The 18617-nt window shown below is 41.8% G+C and overlaps 1 protein-coding gene across 5 annotated transcripts in view; it reads right to left on the bottom strand.

Moving 5' to 3' along the window:
* Positions 1-2863: 2863 nt before the first annotated feature.
* The window catches only part of NSD3 (nuclear receptor binding SET domain protein 3), a 65039-nt gene continuing 49285 nt past the window's right edge, over positions 2864-18617 (bottom strand). For all 5 annotated transcript variants that reach the window (XM_048512483.1, XM_048512485.1, XM_048512486.1 and 2 more), the window contains 9 exons: positions 17057-17213; positions 15649-15851; positions 14984-15096; positions 13679-13948; positions 11150-11266; positions 9705-9846; positions 7955-8061; positions 7415-7619; positions 2864-6030 (listed from right to left, as the gene is read on the bottom strand). In XM_048512483.1, coding sequence (XP_048368440.1) covers positions 5789-6030; positions 7415-7619; positions 7955-8061; positions 9705-9846; positions 11150-11266; positions 13679-13948; positions 14984-15096; positions 15649-15851; positions 17057-17213 — 1556 coding nt within the window. In that variant the 3' untranslated portion in view covers positions 2864-5788. The remainder of the gene's footprint in view (positions 6031-7414; positions 7620-7954; positions 8062-9704; positions 9847-11149; positions 11267-13678; positions 13949-14983; positions 15097-15648; positions 15852-17056; positions 17214-18617) is intronic.

Below are 18617 nucleotides of genomic sequence, written 5' to 3'. Positions count from 1 at the left end.
CAGTTATTTTCCGTTTATTTGAAATGAATAGATGCCGAGCATTCTCCGTTCCTCCGGCTGAGGCGTGCAAAATGTCTGCACAAGCCCCACTGAAAGAAAAACAGAAATACAGAGGAGCAGTGTGCGTCACAGGTTGCACTCCAAGACTTCTGGATGAAACACAGGAGCATGAAAAAAAATTGATTTGTTCCCATCTCCAATCAAGGGAAGTAACCACCCCTCACCCAATTATATCTGCACCACACCTTGACACACAATCGGAAAGCGACACAAAGCTGACTTCCTCAACTGCACGCCCCACGCACACACACACAAAAAAAGAAACACTATCTACAATACATCCAGGAGTGTTCCAATAAGTGCAAAAAATCTGCAGAAATGCTTGAAAGGGGTAGGAAAGGGGAAATGAACTAATTTATCAGTGAGAAGTAAACATGTAAGAAAGTCATGTTGTTGCGGATGTCTCCTGCAACTGCGCTTTGTCCTTACGAACGACAGGATAGGGAGACATCCTCTTCCAAAGCCTTCCCTTCTGCTTTGTGCCCATACCGTGAAATTGAAGCAGAAAGCAAATTTGAAACTCAATGTTAAGGCGGGAAACGAAACTTTTCACAATAAACCATATAAAACGCATAAATAAAATACAAGCTGTAAAGTAAGAATGTGAACAGCTTCAAGTACGTTAAACCCTGAATTCAATGAGGCAGACGTTCCAATGCTAAAGTGACTAAATTCATACCTGTGGCAGACATCCCCCCCCCCATCATACCCATAACGTCTCAGTATATACAGTCACTATGGTTAGAAGTTCAGTCAATGATTTGCTAATAATTAAATCTTCCCAACACCACATGTACATGTCAAGAGGTAACAGCTCAAGTGGGAAGACCCATGAAATGCATCACGCCTATTTTTCCTCACGTTCGAAGAAGTTGTAGAGGGCCATTTCTCACGCTGCATTTTGAGAGCATAAATATGCACATTGGCTGCTTAAAAATATATGACACTCGTACCAGTACTGCACATACTAAAATATAATATATAGTACTTACAAACATCTGTTTTTAAAACATGTAGTTGATATGGACACATGTTGAAGGAAGCTCCAAAGTCACCCATGTGAGCAGAGTTATATCTTTGGGCTGTGCAGGCATGTCTAAGATTGGAGTTAAGTGAAAAAGTAATGCTAAGATGATGGAACGAGTAGATGTTCCCAAGCAAAGACCCAGGAATTAATCATTAAATCTCTTGTCTTGCCCTACAATGAATACCCAAGGCTTGATGAAGCTGTTGCCTTAGTAAGGACCTAGTGGACATTCAGGGAACACATCACCGCATAAAGTGCTAAGTGGCCATTGCTACTCTCTGGTCTTTGTGGACAAGGGTGTCTGTATTGCAGTTTTCATGGTACTTTTTCACTGAGTCAAAAAGTGTTGCTTATGGCTATACACCTTTGTCACTCAAACTGCAATGTGAGAAGCAGCCCTGAGCCTCTGGTGAATGTTAAGATGACAATTCGGCCAGAAAGCTTCCTCTCCCTACAGTGAGCAACCTTGAAACTGTACTGTCCACTCTTGTATCCAATGGCTAAAATAGCAAGAAAATAAAAATTCAATATTCTAGAGCTTGCTTTGTTACAGAACAAGTCGGCAAACATTCTGGCCTTAATTAAGGTGCATACCCTATGGGGAGAGTCCTAAGTACAGGAAACCTTGAAGAGTTCAATACACAGCCCAGATTTTCATTTCTGAAGACAGGGTCCTACCAAACTTCACTATCTGCTTGCAGAAAGTGTTACAGACTACCTTAAGTCACTAGGTAGGATTTTTTTATTTAAAAAGGCAAAGGATAAAGCGTTGTGCTCAGTCTCCTTCTTTGCCTGAAGAACGGCCAGATACAAGCATGCACGAAGGGGCAGAACGCCTGTCTGCCAGGCATATCTCCATGTTATTGCATCAGGAACTCATTTTTTAAAAAGGGATCTAAACTAAATAGATAAAAACGCACAGGGGGGAAAATGAATTAATGAGGCTTCAATGTTGCTATTTCTTACGCTGAAATGCTCCTTTTATTCCATGATTAGTATCTTTACAAAACCTTCATGCTGCTTTTTAATTTGAGTGTGATTTAAAAGACAAACAAACCAAGAATGAAAAACTCAGAAAAACAGTGAATAATTTAAAAAAGGGTTTTAAAAACCGTCCTGCCTGTCTGGCTAAGAACAGAATTAATCTCATAGATCTCTTAGCCTTGGTAGGGTTCAAAAACCTCTTTTTTTAAAAAAAGAATACAAAGGTATTGTCCAGTAAAATGTACCTTTGTTTATACAGCTTTCGGCAAAGAAATGTAAAAGAAAGATGTAAGCTGTAAAGTGATATGGCAGTAGACTAGGGCTGGCTTGCCCTTGGGCTGAATGCTTATTGGCCTTGAGTGCAGCTCCCGTAGGGAGTGCCAGCAGCCAATAACCCAGTGATCCTGCATGCAATTTATTCTATCTATGTATTTATAGAAACGTTCTTATCTTGCTTTCTTCAAAAAACTGCATTCAAGGCTACATAAGGCTGCTTCAGCACGCCCCTCTAACGAGTTGCTTCAATGCAAATGCACAAATTTCCTTGTTTTCCCTAAGTGAGATCAGCCTGAAATTGTGCGTGGTAGTTGGAAGAGGCATGGAAAACAGGCCCCCGGGGACGGGGGTGCAGCACAGTGGCATAGGAGGTTAATAACTCGTGTATCTAATCTGGAGGAACCGGGTTTATTCCCAGCTCTGCCACCTGGGGAATTCAGATTAGCCTGTACACTCCCACACACGCCAGATGGGTGACCTTGGGCTAGTCACAGCTTCTCAGAGCTCTCTCAGCCTCACCTACCTCACAGGGTGTTTGTTGTGAGGGGGAAAGGGCAAGGAGATTGTAAGCCCCTTTGAGTCTCCTGCAGGAGAGAAAGGGGGGGGGATATAAATCCAAACTCTTCTACTCTTCCTCACATGACACATGGAACAGGCTCTGTGCACAGTGCTGTGACACAGCTTGATCCTGCCCAAGGCTAGCAGCTTGCTACATTTCAAATTCCATCTCTGTTAGTTGCGCGTGATGGTTAAATCTTAGGGACTGGCTATTTGCCCTCTCAGAATGCTCTGAGAGGCTCTGGGCACGGTCTTGCAACTTTTCTTTCTGTGCAATGACAAGGGAGTGTATGGAGGAGAGCACAAAAGAGTCACTATATATTCTGTGCCCACTGGACTGAATGGAACAGGAAGAACACTGTACAAGAACTGCAGCAGCAAGGAAAGCAATGGGCTTGGGAGTGGGGAGAGAGACATTTTTAAAAGCTAGCAAATACCACCTTCGGAAAATTAAGTTTTTAATACTCAAGAACAAAATGTAGTGTTCTAAAAGTTTCTTAGTGTAATCGAAGGCTTAGCAGCTTGCTTTAGTGCTCTGTGCCATTCAAAGGAGATTATGAGATAAAGCAATAAAGTAAAAGCAGTGGAGAGGGGTGGAGAAGGGGCTGCAGACAGAACTGCAGCTATAGGACATTTTCAGGGGCTTTAAAGAAATGTAGTGCGTTTAAGTACTTCATACCTGGTTTACTCTCCAATTTGTCTCTTGTCTAGAAAAACTTATGGGGTCGCCATATGTTGGGTGTAACTTAACAGCACTTTACGCACGTGCACACACAACTGGGGGGAGATGTCACTTCTAGATATGACATTTTCTTTGCCCTTAGATTATAGTCATTTAAAATGCAAAATGCAAAATCTAAACAATATAACCTCTTGCGTTATCACAGGATATCTATCCAATGTTTGCTTTCTAGCACTGGTCACTCAGTGTCTGAAGTTGAGCTTTTCTTCGTAACTCATTCACAATTGTAGTTCAACCAAGAAGTCAGTTTCAGGTAGTCGACTCAAGGTTAACTCAGCCTTCCACCCTTCCGAGGTTGGTAAAACAAGTGCCTAGCTCGCTGGGGGTAAAGTGTAGATAACTGGGGAAGGCAATGGCAAGCCACCCTGTAAACAAAACCTGCCTAGTAAATGTCATGATGTGGCATCACCCCATGGGTCAGAAATGACCCAATACCTCTACAGGGGATTACCTTTACAAAGTGTCTTCATGAAATATCAACCAGTAAGAGAAAGTTAAATGTGAAATTTAATTTAGTGCTGCATTCGTTGTGAAAAACTACTAACAAAAAAGAAACAATATTTGGGAGTTACACTCTGCTCTGTCAATACTGTGAGCTTCAGCAAGGGCTGTTAATATCGAGTTAAGGAAATGCATTTAAAATACACTAATGGGTTCAAATGAGATGGCTGTCATCCTCACTCAATAAAGAAGATTCCATTTGACCAAGCCACACACAAAGTCAATTCCAGACCTCCAGAACGCCCAGGACAAATAATACAACATCCGTAGGACTCTCATTCCTCTCACAGAAGATGAAGCTTGGTCGAAGCTTGGTCCACTAAACTATTAGATCATGGACAAGTGCCATCAAACAAACACAGAGCTGCCATCTAAAGTCCACATATTGAACGGCAAACAAACTCTTTCTCCCAAAAGTTAAAGAATGAACATGGCATATCATAGTGGAAAATCCAAAGGTCTGGAGCACAAGCCTTGCTTTTTACATGATCCATAAAGCAAGAGCCTGTTAGAGCCAAGCTAGGGAAAAGCCTTCAAGCTCACGGTGAAATGACAAGAGATTCCCACTCTCATCTTCAAAGCATGGCAGACTGTAGAAGGCAAAATAAAGCCGTTTAAAATCCTCTCTGCTTAATTGCCCTAAAATGCAAGCAATGGCAGAAAAGTGGTCTATGCATAATTATACTGGGGACCAGGCAAAACATGAAGTATCCAGAAACCGCCTAACTTTTTAACATTAATACCATGGGATTATGATGCGCTCAACCTTCTCCTGCACAAATTCTGTTGAAATGCAGCAGGATTTTAGAAAGCCAATACATAAGAAGCTCCCAGTGAATTACGCTTTTTTGGAGTTGCCGCAAATGGAGTCAAATGGAACAAACTTCAATAATAAGTGGGTCACATTTCATTTCTTGTGTGAGAACTTCTTTTTTTTCCCCCCTCTGGCATCATGGAATTTAACTGCAAAGTGAGATGACATACACCAATTTTCCGTCTCAAAACTCTTTGTCCCCAGTGAACTTAATGGAATGAAGACATCTCCTTACTTGTCAACTGCCACAATCAGCATTTGTTCTACCCACTAACAGATTTATCTGAAAGGCCACTGGCGTGGGAAGAGGGCTTATTTTTCATAGTTCTAAAGCTAGATGGGGGGGGGAAATACAGATGCAGATAGATAGATTCCAGACTGGCGTTGCTACTCCTTTTAGACACACTGACTGTAATAGAACCAGAAATCCGCAAATGTTCATTAAAATTAAATAAATAAATATCTTGCTATGTTTGGTTTCTACACTCAAAGAAGATACTTTTTAACATGATGTCTTTTTTTTTCCTTCCTCAACGTCAGAAAGGTTTCCTCTTCCAGGAACGAAAAGAAGGCTGCAAAGACACTTCTTTCCATCCTGCAACAGCCTGAAACACAGACTCGGGGGCCAACAGACAGGCCACAGATGCCACAGGCTGCTCACCGCTGCTCAGGAATAGATGGTCCCTGTTTGAGTTTCACGGAAGCAGTTCTGAAGACACAAAATGAGGGTGCCATGGCACTGAATCCAAAATCACAATGATTTGCACTCAAGGTGCGGGGTGCGGGTTTGTTGGTTTGGTTCTTTGTTTTTTTTTGAAAAACAAGTTTATTCTTTCGACTCTTCCTCGGGATTTTGCTGTTCCAATCGGCGCTTGATCTTGCTCCAGTACTCCGGTGCCACTGGGGCCTTAGGATTGTGTTCAGAGCAGCATGGACGCCCATCCAAGGCTGAGGCCACAAGCGCCCCCTTTTCATGATCCTTGCAATAAGAATGAGGGCAGAACTCACAGAACGAAGCTGCTGGGGTGCCGCAGATGTCACACTGGTGCCACGGACATTCCCACTTCCCTGAAAACAGCAGGATGGAGTGACAGAAAAGAAGACGTATTAGTGCAAACAACAGACAGCAGATATCCTATAATCAGTTGTTATGACCTGAAAGACTGAAAGTCTTCCTGTTTGATTTCTTAAAGCATGCGTCTAGCTGTCATACAGAACATTCAGCTGAATTAATAGCTGTATTTCCAGATCAATTGAAACAACGAGCTTGAATTTCATTCTATGCATTTTGACAAATGCTGAACTTACAACTTATCACAGGAGAAATCCAAAAGTCTGACAGAAGGATTTGAAGTGTCTGAGATACGGGTATAATGTTAAATCTTACTAATGATGTCATGGCAAAGGAAGGAAGAAAACGATGTGATAAATGCACTGAAAACAATTCTTTGTTCTGTGGCCAAATTATCCCACGTATTAGCAACGTGGTTGCTGAAGGGGTGAACATCCTGGGAACCAAAACATTATCTGCCAAACTCTCTTTGACCTCAGTCCAGTGACAAGACAACCTGGAATGTCATGGTAAGTTATAAAGGCAGGGATGCTAGAGGCTTTCTGGGATTGAAAAAGAATGGCTTCTGGTAGCTTATGTAGACTGAGCCTGGCAAGATTGAAGTGCTACTGAGGGGCAGAAGTCTGACTCAGGATTTAAGATGGCACCTGATCTGGATAGGGTTTCCCTTCTCTTGAAGGAATATATATAATAGGTGGCAGCTGGGGCCAGGAGTGCCTTTTACCAGACTGATTAGCCAGTTGTGGCCTTTCCTGGTCAGAAAAGATCTGGCCATTGTAGTGAATTCCCTGGTTACATCTAGATTAGATTACTGAAATGTGCTCTACATGGGGGCTCCCCTTGAAAAGTATTTGGAAACTTCAGTGGTAAAGGATGCTGTAGCTAACTGGAGTGGGTCGTAAGAAACGTCGCACTCCAATCTTGGCCTAGTTGCACTGGCTCCCAATTTGTTTATGAGCGCAACTGAAGTTGCCAAATACCTTTCATGTTGACCTGACCTAACTACTATATTGGGGGAGGGGGGGTTTGGCTAGATTCAAGCCCAGTAGCGCTATACAAGATTTTTGGGGGTACCAGCTTTTGAGAGTCAAAGCTCCCTTCACCAGATGCCAGATAAGGGGAGCTGTGTGTGAACCACACATTTCAAGTAAAACAAATATTCACAGAGGAGACTGAGTCAAGACAAACGTGACATCAGTTCTTGCTAATAAGCCACCTCAACTCCGCATAGCTCCAGCTTTACAAAGATGTCTAGCCAATTTCCCACTTCAACGATTAACCGGAAGCACATTTAAATAGCTACATACAATGCAGGCACACAGAGTGCTGCTCACGATGGTTGAGGAAAGAACCCATCCAGGGCAATCAAATGGCACCTACCAAAGGGCGGCTGTGTCAGGTTAAGGCAGAGGAGGTGGTACGCTTTGGGACAGTCTCTTTTGTCACACATGACCAATTCACCCCCATCTCCACACTGAAAACAGTTGTCCTCGTGCATCTGCTTCTGTTCTGTTTTTATTTTCCGTTTCCTCTGCTTCAACTTGGCGTTCTTTGCCTTCTCTTCATTTGCCGTTGCACATGCCGTCTGGAAAGAATCACGGAGTTGCAGGAATGTCAGAAACACCTTATTTGTTTTAAATGAGTCACCACCCAGCCCACCCTCCAGCTGTTTCTAAGAGTTATAGGGCAAGGGCAACTGAAGACACAGACGTGCTGTAATCACAAGTAGACGTTGGCCCAGGCAGGCAGTAGACGCTTTGTTCCAATAACATATGGATTAAAGACCAGGGAGGAATGGCCTTTTTTCTCCTTACCATAATATCGAAGGGGATTTTGAGATCAAATATGACATTTAATTCAGAAGTTCCTATTTGCAGCTGTTGGCCTGGAGGCTTTTGTTTCCCCCTCTTGCATACTAACCTTTGGACGCACTCCCAGGAACCCACTGCAGTTATCTGCTCCGCAGTGGCATTCTGTCCTGCCATTTCCCAAACAGTCCAAATTATAGTTAAATGTTAACTCCATCCCTAGAAGTTAAAGAGAAGCAGGTTAACACACTGTATATTGGGAAACCAGGGTCAGCATTGTACATAGCAATATTTGCTTTTGCACTTCAGAAAAGAAGGGCATGCCAGACATGGCCAAGTTTAAGACATGCCAGTCCTGTAGACAAAGACTGAAAACACCACCGCCTCCTTTCTTCCTCAAGGCCAAGGACGTTTTCTTATCCTACCAGGTACACTGATCTTTGTATGCCCCGTTTTGACATCAGCATCTGAACTTCCTTCCTTTCATGTTGCTCTGTCAACTCTCTAAAGGCCTCCTCACCCATGATGGGAGCTGCAGATACACATGTGTTAGATGTGCATAGCCACGGCATTTCTTGAAACATGAAAGTACTTGCTTTTCTTGGATCTTTGTACCCACAGTGTGCACATGAGATTAGAAGCAGCAATCTCCCATAGGTGCCAGCTTTTTCAGTAGACCACTAGCCTTAAAATACCTGCACAGGTTCATACTGCAATGGTGGCAAGCTGCACTAAAGTGTACTTGCACTTCAGAAAGGTGTGAGTTACACCTGCATTAATTTTCTGACGGCTGGTTGCTTAATATACTCTTGTACTAATAATTAAATTAAGCTAGCATATCAATTAAAGAAAAGGGATAGCCCTCTTCCTTTTAAATGATTCATGCACATGCTTGCAATAAGCATGTTCTTTGAAGATGAGACCCCCCCTTCTCTCTCACACAAGGGAATTCCTTGTCTAAGATGGTGTCTGTGACCCACTGTTTTTGCATGCTCTGGTATCAAATCAATCAGCTTTAATAAAAGATCCTCCAATTAATCTTGCACCAGATTTTTAAAGCATGTTAATCAAAAGGATTTCCATTGATTAATCAAGCCAAAGAATTAAATACTGTCAGCCTAATTTACATTTAACTTTGCAGATAGGACAACACAGAATAGGCTATTCAAACAGAATTCAAAAAGCTACATTCAGGATTCTTTTTGTATTATCTAATGATCCAACAATGCATGAATCACCTTCTAGACAAAAGCATTTTAATTCAAATCAATAATATCTTAAATCACCAGGAAAGATGCAATAAAAACAGTTCATCAAAACAATTTATAATAAGGGCACAGTCAACAAGTTTCATCATAGTCTGTCAATACAACTTTCTGAGCATTCCTCTCTTTCATTGAGAGAATTGCAACAGTTGACAATTTGCTAGAACAAATTTAAAAGATTTTCACCTAGTATTTAATCCTAGGCAGGCTATGTGTCAACCATGGCTGTGTGTGTGGGGGGGGGTGGGGGGTGGGGCATTTATAACCAAGGTTCTGCCACAGAAAAGGCCCCATCTGGTGACCACCCATTTGTTTCAGGAGGTGTAAGCACACACAGCAGGGACTGATGCAAATATTAACTGGTGGCAAGGCTAATGCAGGAGGAGATGGTTGTTTAGATATCTTAATCCCAGATTATTCGGGGTATTAAAGATAAAGTTTCAAAATTTTGAAATGAACCTGGACACGAACTGGCAGCCAGTGAACATATTTTATATTAGAGAACGTTTTGGGCTGCCATCCGCAAACTTCAACACCGTTGGGGAGATGACAGCAAAGAAAGCCAGGAAGTAGCAATTTGCAGAGAAGCAGTCTTACCTGCTGGAATATCACATACAGCAAAAAGCCCAACTCTGACATCCCCATTCACTGTCCACTTCTGGGTTTCACAGTTGGGATTGCAGCTGTGGTTCATGAAGCGTGAATAATTCCCCTTCGGGCCAGCATCTATTATGCGGTCCTACAGCCAGGAGACCAAAAGAAATACCAATACATTGAAGATTTAAGACTAAAGGCAGTAATGCGTAAATTAATTGCTGGATCTGTTTTGTCTAGAAATACGAGTTTAGTCAGAACGCTGTTTGTGGCCGTGGATGCAGGAACATCTAGTAGGAGACCAAAGGAATACAGCACCTTCCACATTCTTACAGAAGACTGTGTGAAAAAGAGTGATTTGGCAAGTTCCTCATTTCAAATCTCACCTCAGCCAGAAATCTGCTGCAACCCTGACCACAGAACTGCCACCAAAATGGATAACCTTGTACTGTTTTCTCTCTCCTCTCCCAGTGACATGTGGTATTGATATCATCATGTTATACACAGTCTTCCCTTCTCCTCTTTGGCAGCCAATCACATCAGATGGGACTCACCCACAAACTTGTTAGCTAGTCTTAAGTGAGCCACTATTTAATGCCCTCATTCGATCCCATCCCCTGACTCTGGGAATAAAGCTATAGTATTACAAATGAATGAACTAATATATGTGAAGAGTTTTAACACTTGAAATGTGCTACACAAATTCTAGTTATTGTCAACATGTATGTTAGTGAAGTGAATGGCTCATGTGCAGACCCACTGTGAACCTCAACAAACAGGTAGGGAATTGGTTTGTGCATTCATACCCGCACATGTCTTTATGAACAGGTACCTGGCCCTCCCATTCTAGCTGAGAGGCATGCAAAAACAATGCATCTGAACACTGGCCACAGGTAGCAATATGTGGGAGAAAACTTCAATCAAGAGATCTGCAGGTTGCCTCCCCTTAGCTTGGAGACCTAGCAAAGATGGGGAGGGGGAGATCTGCAGTTGGAAAATATGTCTCTGAGGATCACACCCCCTTATGGTTTAAGGGACAAGCAAATCTGGAGACCAATTATCTCCCTCTTAAATGTGAAATTTTGCCATGGCTTCCCACAGTCTTCTCCTGCATTTCAAACTCAGTAAGTGAGAAGCGACCCTTACAACTCCATCTGAATAAACTGCTTCTTGGCTAACAAAATCTTCGTGGACAATTCGGGTTCCATCAGACAGCTTCTCACATACCAAAACAACCCCACCCATTGGAGATTATGGAACAGGCAAGCAGTGTGGGGCATATCTAACACCCTTTGAATTGCAAAGACTTAACAGCTATCACAGATTGTCATAACTTTGTGGAAACAGATTTCACTACTATTACAATTTTTACAGTGAGCATCGTTCGCACATGCCTTGTAGCTTGCCAGTCTATCAGTGAAACACCCTGCACGAAAATGCTTTTTTACCTTTGTAACAGTTAACATATAAAAATTAGTCACGCTGTTCTCATGGGCACGCTTGATTCGCAATCTGCATTCTTCTTCATCGATTAGTTCGCCAACATACTCATTTACAAATTCACCCTGAAAGAAGTAAAAGACATACACAATTACAACTGATGAGTTACTGCAGGGAATAAGAATAACCCAATCTCCTGCCACGTTCACCTTAAGAGATTTCTGATGTAGTGCAGCAGAGACATACAGTGGGTTGGTTTTGGATCTGTGGTGCCTGAGTTGAGCTTATACCTCCACAATGAACCCTGCGGACTTGAGCAAGAAACTCAGCCCTACCTTTCATCTGCACCTAATTCCAAGGAACCTGTTGATGTTCTAAACTGGTGGCTTGGAGTCAGTAATGAACTGGATGAGGGCTAACAGTCTGAAACTTAATCCTGACGAGTCAGAGGTGATCCGGATTAGCAGAAAGGCAAACCAAGAACTTGAGATCTCTCTTGTCTTGGATGGGATTATATACCAGGAGTAATGGGTTCAAGGTGAAGGAAAAGAGATTCCACCTAAAACCTCCTGGCAGTAAGGGCAGTTTGACAGTGGAACACAGTACCTCGGAGTGTGAGGGACTCCTTTGGAGGTTTTGAAACCTCCTTTGGAGGTTTTGAAACAGAGGCTTGATGGCCATCTGTCAGGAGTGCTTTGATTATGCGTTCCTGCATTGCAGGGGGTTGGACTTGGTCCTCGGGGTCTCTTCTAACTTTATGATTCTATGATTCCTTTTGAAAAGTCAGGTTCATATCCTGGAAATGATGCTCAACATCACAGCCACCTTAGAAAATGAGGTGGCTGCTGCGGTTTGGAGTGCTTGTCCAGCTTTGGCTGGTGTGCCAGGCTTGCCTGTTCCTGGCTCAGGCTGATCTAGCTATAACTGAGTTACATCTAGACTGGACTGCTGCAATGAGGTCTACTTGGAGCTACCCATAAAGAGTGTTCAGAGGCTGCATCTTAACTGGCAGGCAGGCTGATGAGGAAGCCTGTTGTTATAAAATGACAACAAGAGGCCTCAACATGATGGTTGTGAAGAGAGGGACAATAAACATTTTAAAGCACTTTTAACTTTCAAAGTGCCACATAAGCAAATAAACAAGAAGTTCTATTGACCAAATCCCACAGAAGCAAATGGGAATGTACATGTGTTCGAAGCAATCTTCAGCATTATGGCCCCTTGCAGTTCCTGGAACTAAATGACTCTGTCCATGCTCACTTTCAGGAGGCTTAAGTATGATTAGCTCCTCTGTTGGACTTCCTTTCTATATTGTTACTGTTGCTGCCGCCATTTTTTTGGCTAATTTATACTCATTTATATTGAAAGAATTCTCTAAATAGCAACAAAAAGTAAAAGGACAAGAGTACTTTATGGGGTATGGGGGGACGACAACCCTTTAACAAGCGTGTTATTTCATTTCATTTTCAGCATCATCAGTAGCTCATCTGGGCAAGACAGAGACTCAGAATATCTAAACGTTTATCTTCCAGTGATACAGGATTCAGTATGATCTTGATATACATGTTGATTTAGAAGTGGTCTCATCTTCCCAATCCAGCACCAAAAAACATACTACTCGACAATGATATGATTGTCGATATGATAACTGCTCAAAGATCTGCACTAACCATTAAGTCTCGGTAGCAAAGGCAGGCAGCAGAATTCCATGTTGTTTCTATTGAATTTGTTCCATATTTTTTCTATTGAATTTGTTCCATGTAAACATTATTCAAACTATTGTGAGATTTGGACTCACTTATCCGAACATTCCTTTACAAGACAGTTCAAACATAAATTACTTGCACACATTCAGGCTAGGTTGTCATCACTTGTAATGTGCTCCAAAGAGCTCAGGAGGGCATATGTGAGATGTCCTTCCATTTCATCCTTATGACAGCTGAGTCCAGTTAAGACTAGGGCACAGAAATGGGTCCAAAGATACATGAGATTGGTGGTTGAATAAAGTGTGGTATATTGGTTAAAAGCAGGTGGACTCTGATCTGAAGAACGGGGTTTGATTCCCCATTGCTCCACAAGAGCAGTGGACACTTATCTGATGAACTGGATTTGTTTCACCACTCCTCCACATGAAGCCTGCTGGGTGACCTTGGGCTAGTCACAGTTCTCTCTGAACTCTCTCAGCCCCACCTACCTCACAAGGTGTCTGTTGTGGGAATAGGAAGGGAAGGAGTTTGGAAGCCGCTTTGAGGCTCCTTACAGGAGAGAAAGGCAGGGTATAAATCCAAACACTTCTCTTCCTTTTCTAATAAGAACACTATGCAAGAACCTTTTTTATTCTTGTATGCTCCCTCGGAAAATCCCTGTCAGAAAACCATGAGATGGCACAAGCTGTCAGTTATCATTGCTCATGGTGCAGTAAAATATGAGTGTCACTCATTGAACCAATAGGAATTGTTTTTCACCTACACTCTATGCAAGGTCTTTACTGGGAAGTTGGGGGTGGGGAAGAAGTTGCAAAGAAAACCAGATGCTACCTTCTTAATGCTCTGTATTGTTCTAAGGCCCCAGCCTCGCCTGTCTGTCTTGATGATTTCTGCTTCTGGATAAAGTCTTTTGGTGAAGCACTGGTTTTGACAGCGCTCTCCTGCAGGGCAAACCTGGGGGTGGCACTCGTACTGAAGCATTCGGTTGAGACACTCGGACTCCAGGCCGCAAGGGTTCTCATCTGTTGGCTTGCAGTTACAGCGTGGGATTTCAGACAAGTCTGCAACTTGAATCTGAACCTTCCCTACTACTTTATTGGACTGTGGAAGAGAAAGCAAAAAAGATAAAAGGTGGAGGTCTGGCATACGCACCTACACAAGATTGGATCACACATGCATGTAGATCCCTCGAGTTTTCAATACTCAAATGAAAACATTTGACTATTTTAAAAAAACTATATTTGCGGTGACAGAAGAACATCTGTCATTTATATAATTCTTTCAGTGTTCAAAGTGGTTCGTGTACATTATTTTCCTGAAATCTTTACAACAGTCCTATAAGATACGCCAATATCTTTAGTTCTTTACCCCCATATTGCAGATCAGGGGATGAGAATCTTACATATAATCGAAGGTGGACCATTAGAAAATCTATACCCAAACAATAACTTTCCAACTTTAAAACAGACCGGTATATATCTGATTTTCCCAGCAAGCATAATTTTAAAAAGGGTATTCTTCAACACAGAAAACCTAAATTGGTTCATTAAACAACCCTCTCTTCAGAAGAGACATTTCTTCCCAGTTGTCTCCCTTCCGCACAAGTTGTCCTTTTTTATGCAAGTTCAATGGCAGCGTTTGCAAAAAAACAAACCCCCAACCCAACAAATACCCTTCATGACCCAAAAAACCCACACCTAAAATTATATTGCGATAAAAATAAACAAGATAATTTGAAAAACAAAGAATATCCTTAAATAGGAAAAGCCTTTTGCACAAAAGGGCTCCTGTTGAGGATACATGAATTTTTCTTGGTGCACATGGGGTTTCTTTGTGGCTGCTAAACTGTGATAGATTATCAGCCAGTTTGCATGACCTTACTTTTCAATGCACAACAGCCTGATTATATGAAAGGGCTATAGAGGAGAAAGATTTACAACCACAACACTGTACTACCCAACAAGGGAGGAGAGCTTATCCCAGCAAACCCACTACTACAATCATCATAAGAAATCATGTGTACAGCCCTTAAAATTGATCACAGAAGGCAACTTAATTCTTTAAAGCACCCCACTGTGTAAAGTCTAGTGCAACACGTGCCTAAAACATTCAAACTAAAACAGAGAAGGGACTCACTTTAATGTGTTTGTAGGGAGGGGGTTTCCTCGAATTCCTCTCTATCTCAAGTGCTTCTTTGCTTTCTCTTTGTGCTTTCAGCTCCTGGAAGCGTTTTGCTGCTTCTTCAAGTGCTGTGCGAAGGAGTCCAAAATGGGAGAGTCAGTGTTAGCATCCGGTGCTGAGGGACACGTCACAAACAGTATAACAACATGGCCTTAAACAATCTCATTACGGACTGCAGCTGCCACCTGAAATTTTAGCTGATTACTTATTTAACTGTACAAATCAGCATGAGAAAAACAATTCGAGGAGGGAATACGACATGATTTCCTAGGTTTAAAATCATGCATACGCTTTTCATGGCATCATCATGCAAGAGCCGTTCTCTCCTGTATGAGAAGGAAGGGAAGGAGGGACTTCTCTTACAGGCAGTATCTGTCATCAAAATATGCTGCTGGATTAACTAATTCCAAGAGAAATAAGACATTCTGCCAGAACAGGTGTAGCTCACAAGGAAAGCAAAATCATTTAAATCAGCAATCAAGAGAATTTAAAAGAACTTTCAGTTTCACATGGACACAAAACACTATTTTCCATGCAATTTCATGCAATTTAGTAGTGGTGGAGGGTTGTTGTTGTTTTTTTTTTACATTAAACCACTGTACAATTATGTTTAATTTTACCTTTCTTGAAGGTCTTGTTAATACTAGTTTGCCCCTCGGCAAAGCTTTTGTCTCCTTCAACATAAGGGAATACTCTGCCCTGGTGTACCCAATAGTAGTCATGTGAACCAAAGAAAAACACTGGGAAGTCCCCGATATCATGTTTGAGGCCCTGTATGTTGAGAGGAACAGACCTTGGATTGCAGATCTCAGCTGGCCACCATCTAAAAAGCATGGAGAAAGGAGGGGGAAACGCCAAAGAAATTATTCATAAAATAAAAGCAGATAGTTTTCTCTTTAAGCACAACTCTGTTAGTTCAAAAAATGATATTTCCAGTGTACTTAAACACACATACTCCTATCACTTGTGCAGCAATGCATACTGCGCAATGTCCTTTCATTTCAACAGGGCTTGTACAGGAGCCCCACATGAAATTACATATGATCTCTGTAAAAACAAACATAATTCATCCTAACAAAGGAGTGCGCTGTCATTAATGATGCATAAACATTTTAACGAGCCTGTCCGCTAGCTTCTGTTCACATTAATCACCTATGTCCTATGGCACATGAATGGCCTAGCCACAAAGCAGGGCAGATGGCACCAAGCACTAATGCATGGTGTTTCACTAAAGAGGCACAGAGAATGATTATATTATTATATCGGGTATTTTAGGCTTTAGTCAATGTACACAATATCCATGAAAATAGGGGAAAAGTGGAGAAAACAGTGCTGGGCTTCAAGACCAGGGTTGTATGAAGTTCCCTGAGGAACCCTGGGCTAATCTCCCACCCTGTCTCTCTTTCTCTCTCTGCTCTTAGCCTACCTCACAATGATAAAATGATAATGCAATGATAAAAGAGGGAGGAAATTCCCTCATACATGTTGTCCTAAGCCAGCGGTGGCGAACCTATGGCACGGGTGCTAGAGGTGGAACTCAGAGCCCTTTCTGTGGGCACACGTGCACAGAGTTCATCGGAGGGGGGGAAATCATCCTCACACACACACTTAGGCTGGCCTGGGCATGATCCTTTACCTGGGAGTAAGCTTGGCTGCTGGCACTGGGGCTTGCTTCTGAGTAAACCCTCCTAGGGTCGTGATTCACCCATTTGAAGCATTGCACAGTTGCTTCACCAAGCTTACTCCCGAGTAACATGCGCCTCGGAGCAAACTGTTTTTTCCTAAACTAAAACCTCAGTACTCAGGTTCAATTGCCATGTTGGCACTTTGCGATAAATAAGTAGATTTTGGGTTGCAATTTGGGCACTCAGCGTGGAAAAGGTTCGCCATCACTGTCCTAAGCTCCACAAAGGAGCGGCAAAACATGCACGATACAAAAGTGCAAAATATGCTGCATTGTTAGAGGCCTTTACAAAATAAAACAGTGGTTTGGTAACTAAAAGGAATCTCCCTCTGGCTTTAACTTGCCTGTAATTTCCAAGCTTGACCCAAACGATCTGCTTGTATCGCAGTTTCTTGCCAGCCTTACAGTCATTGCAGTTCCACGAGCCGTCTGGCATCTCTATGTTCAGACATTCCGGGTGGAAGGATGCAGGACATGATTCGCAGCATAACAACTTCCCACCTTTAAACAAACAGCACTGATTACTTCAGAGCTCAAGGCACCAAGTAGAATACCCATTTTCCCAGTTTTTACTTTTCAACCACTGTTGCAAACAGAATTGTTTCATACAATACGAATGGCAAACATAAAGGATCAAGTCAGAATTACAATGCCGGATTAAACATACACAGTCTATTTCATCGATCTCATACAAATAGAACTCCGAAACCAAGCAATTGCATTATTGGGTTTCAATTTTTTTTTTTGGATAATCCAGCCAAGCTGGCAATCAGATGTATTTTCCAAGAAAGAGATATAAATCTTGTGTAGGATTTGTCTTTTCTAAGATAATGCAACAAATGCCAATATTTCAGACAAATGATTTAAGACTATGATACCAGTTTTAAACCTGCATTGCCATGACCGGATCCCTTAGCAATCAGTTAGTGCATAGATGCAGCCTATAGGTTGATCAATTTTTTTCTGTTCTAAAAATAATGTCAGAAGTTATTCTAGAATTTTAAAATTGTACATATTTATTGATTCTTCAAGCTGAAGGTTTCCTGACAAAATGGCCTGGTGCAGACATAGTTTCCTGAGATCTCAACCACTTTTAAATTTATTTAGGATACTGACTACAATCACTTGCACCCTACTTCTCCATTCCTTATGCGCTGGTTTCTCTTCTCCCCTCATTTTTTAGCACTAACCATGGTGCAGCACTACATCTGCACTGATATTAGCTTTAGCCATGGTTAGTTTCCAATCAGAATATGCAGAGGTTAAGAGATCAGGAATGTTACATTTGCACTGGGCACCTGCCTTTTGCAATGCCATCTCATCTAGGTTAAATAGTTATACAAAAGTAGAGACTATTTGGGGGAGGGGACCAGTGTTTGATTTGCTTTTGGTTGTTTACTCTGGTTAGCAAACACCTTTGCTATGCTCAATATAAAATATTGAGGGAGAAACCCTCAAAATTTAGAGAAGTACTTTTATTTTTGAGTATCAAAAATAATTTGGATTCTTATTTTACAAAAGGTTGTCAGAAAATCTTGTCCACCTATAGACTTTCAAACCTGTAATTGCACTGATTGTTATACAGCACAAAAAAAGAGATTGTTAAAGAACAACAAAACCATCACTGTATTTCCTCTGCTGCTCATGTAATAAAGCCTCAAAGTCTGGCCGTTCCACTGATTTCAAAATCCCACAACTCATTCTTAAAAGAGCAAGCATCATTTCAGAGGAAATACAGCCCCAATCATTGAAACAAATGCCCAAATATGGAAAAAAAGATGTGAAAAACCAAAGCATACAAACAAAACAAAACAAAAAATGCACACACAAAATTCAATGCTAAGCAAGTAAACTTGGCTCTTATAATGCATTAGAAAGGTTTGCTGAAGCTAAGCAGAAAGAGGG

This window comes from Sphaerodactylus townsendi, linkage group LG12, assembly GCF_021028975.2.
Source record: "Sphaerodactylus townsendi isolate TG3544 linkage group LG12, MPM_Stown_v2.3, whole genome shotgun sequence".
In the NCBI taxonomy this organism is placed as follows: domain Eukaryota; kingdom Metazoa; phylum Chordata; class Lepidosauria; order Squamata; family Sphaerodactylidae; genus Sphaerodactylus; species Sphaerodactylus townsendi.
The sequence above is the reverse complement of the archived record's forward strand: the minus strand, read 5'-3'. Positions and strand labels throughout refer to the sequence as shown.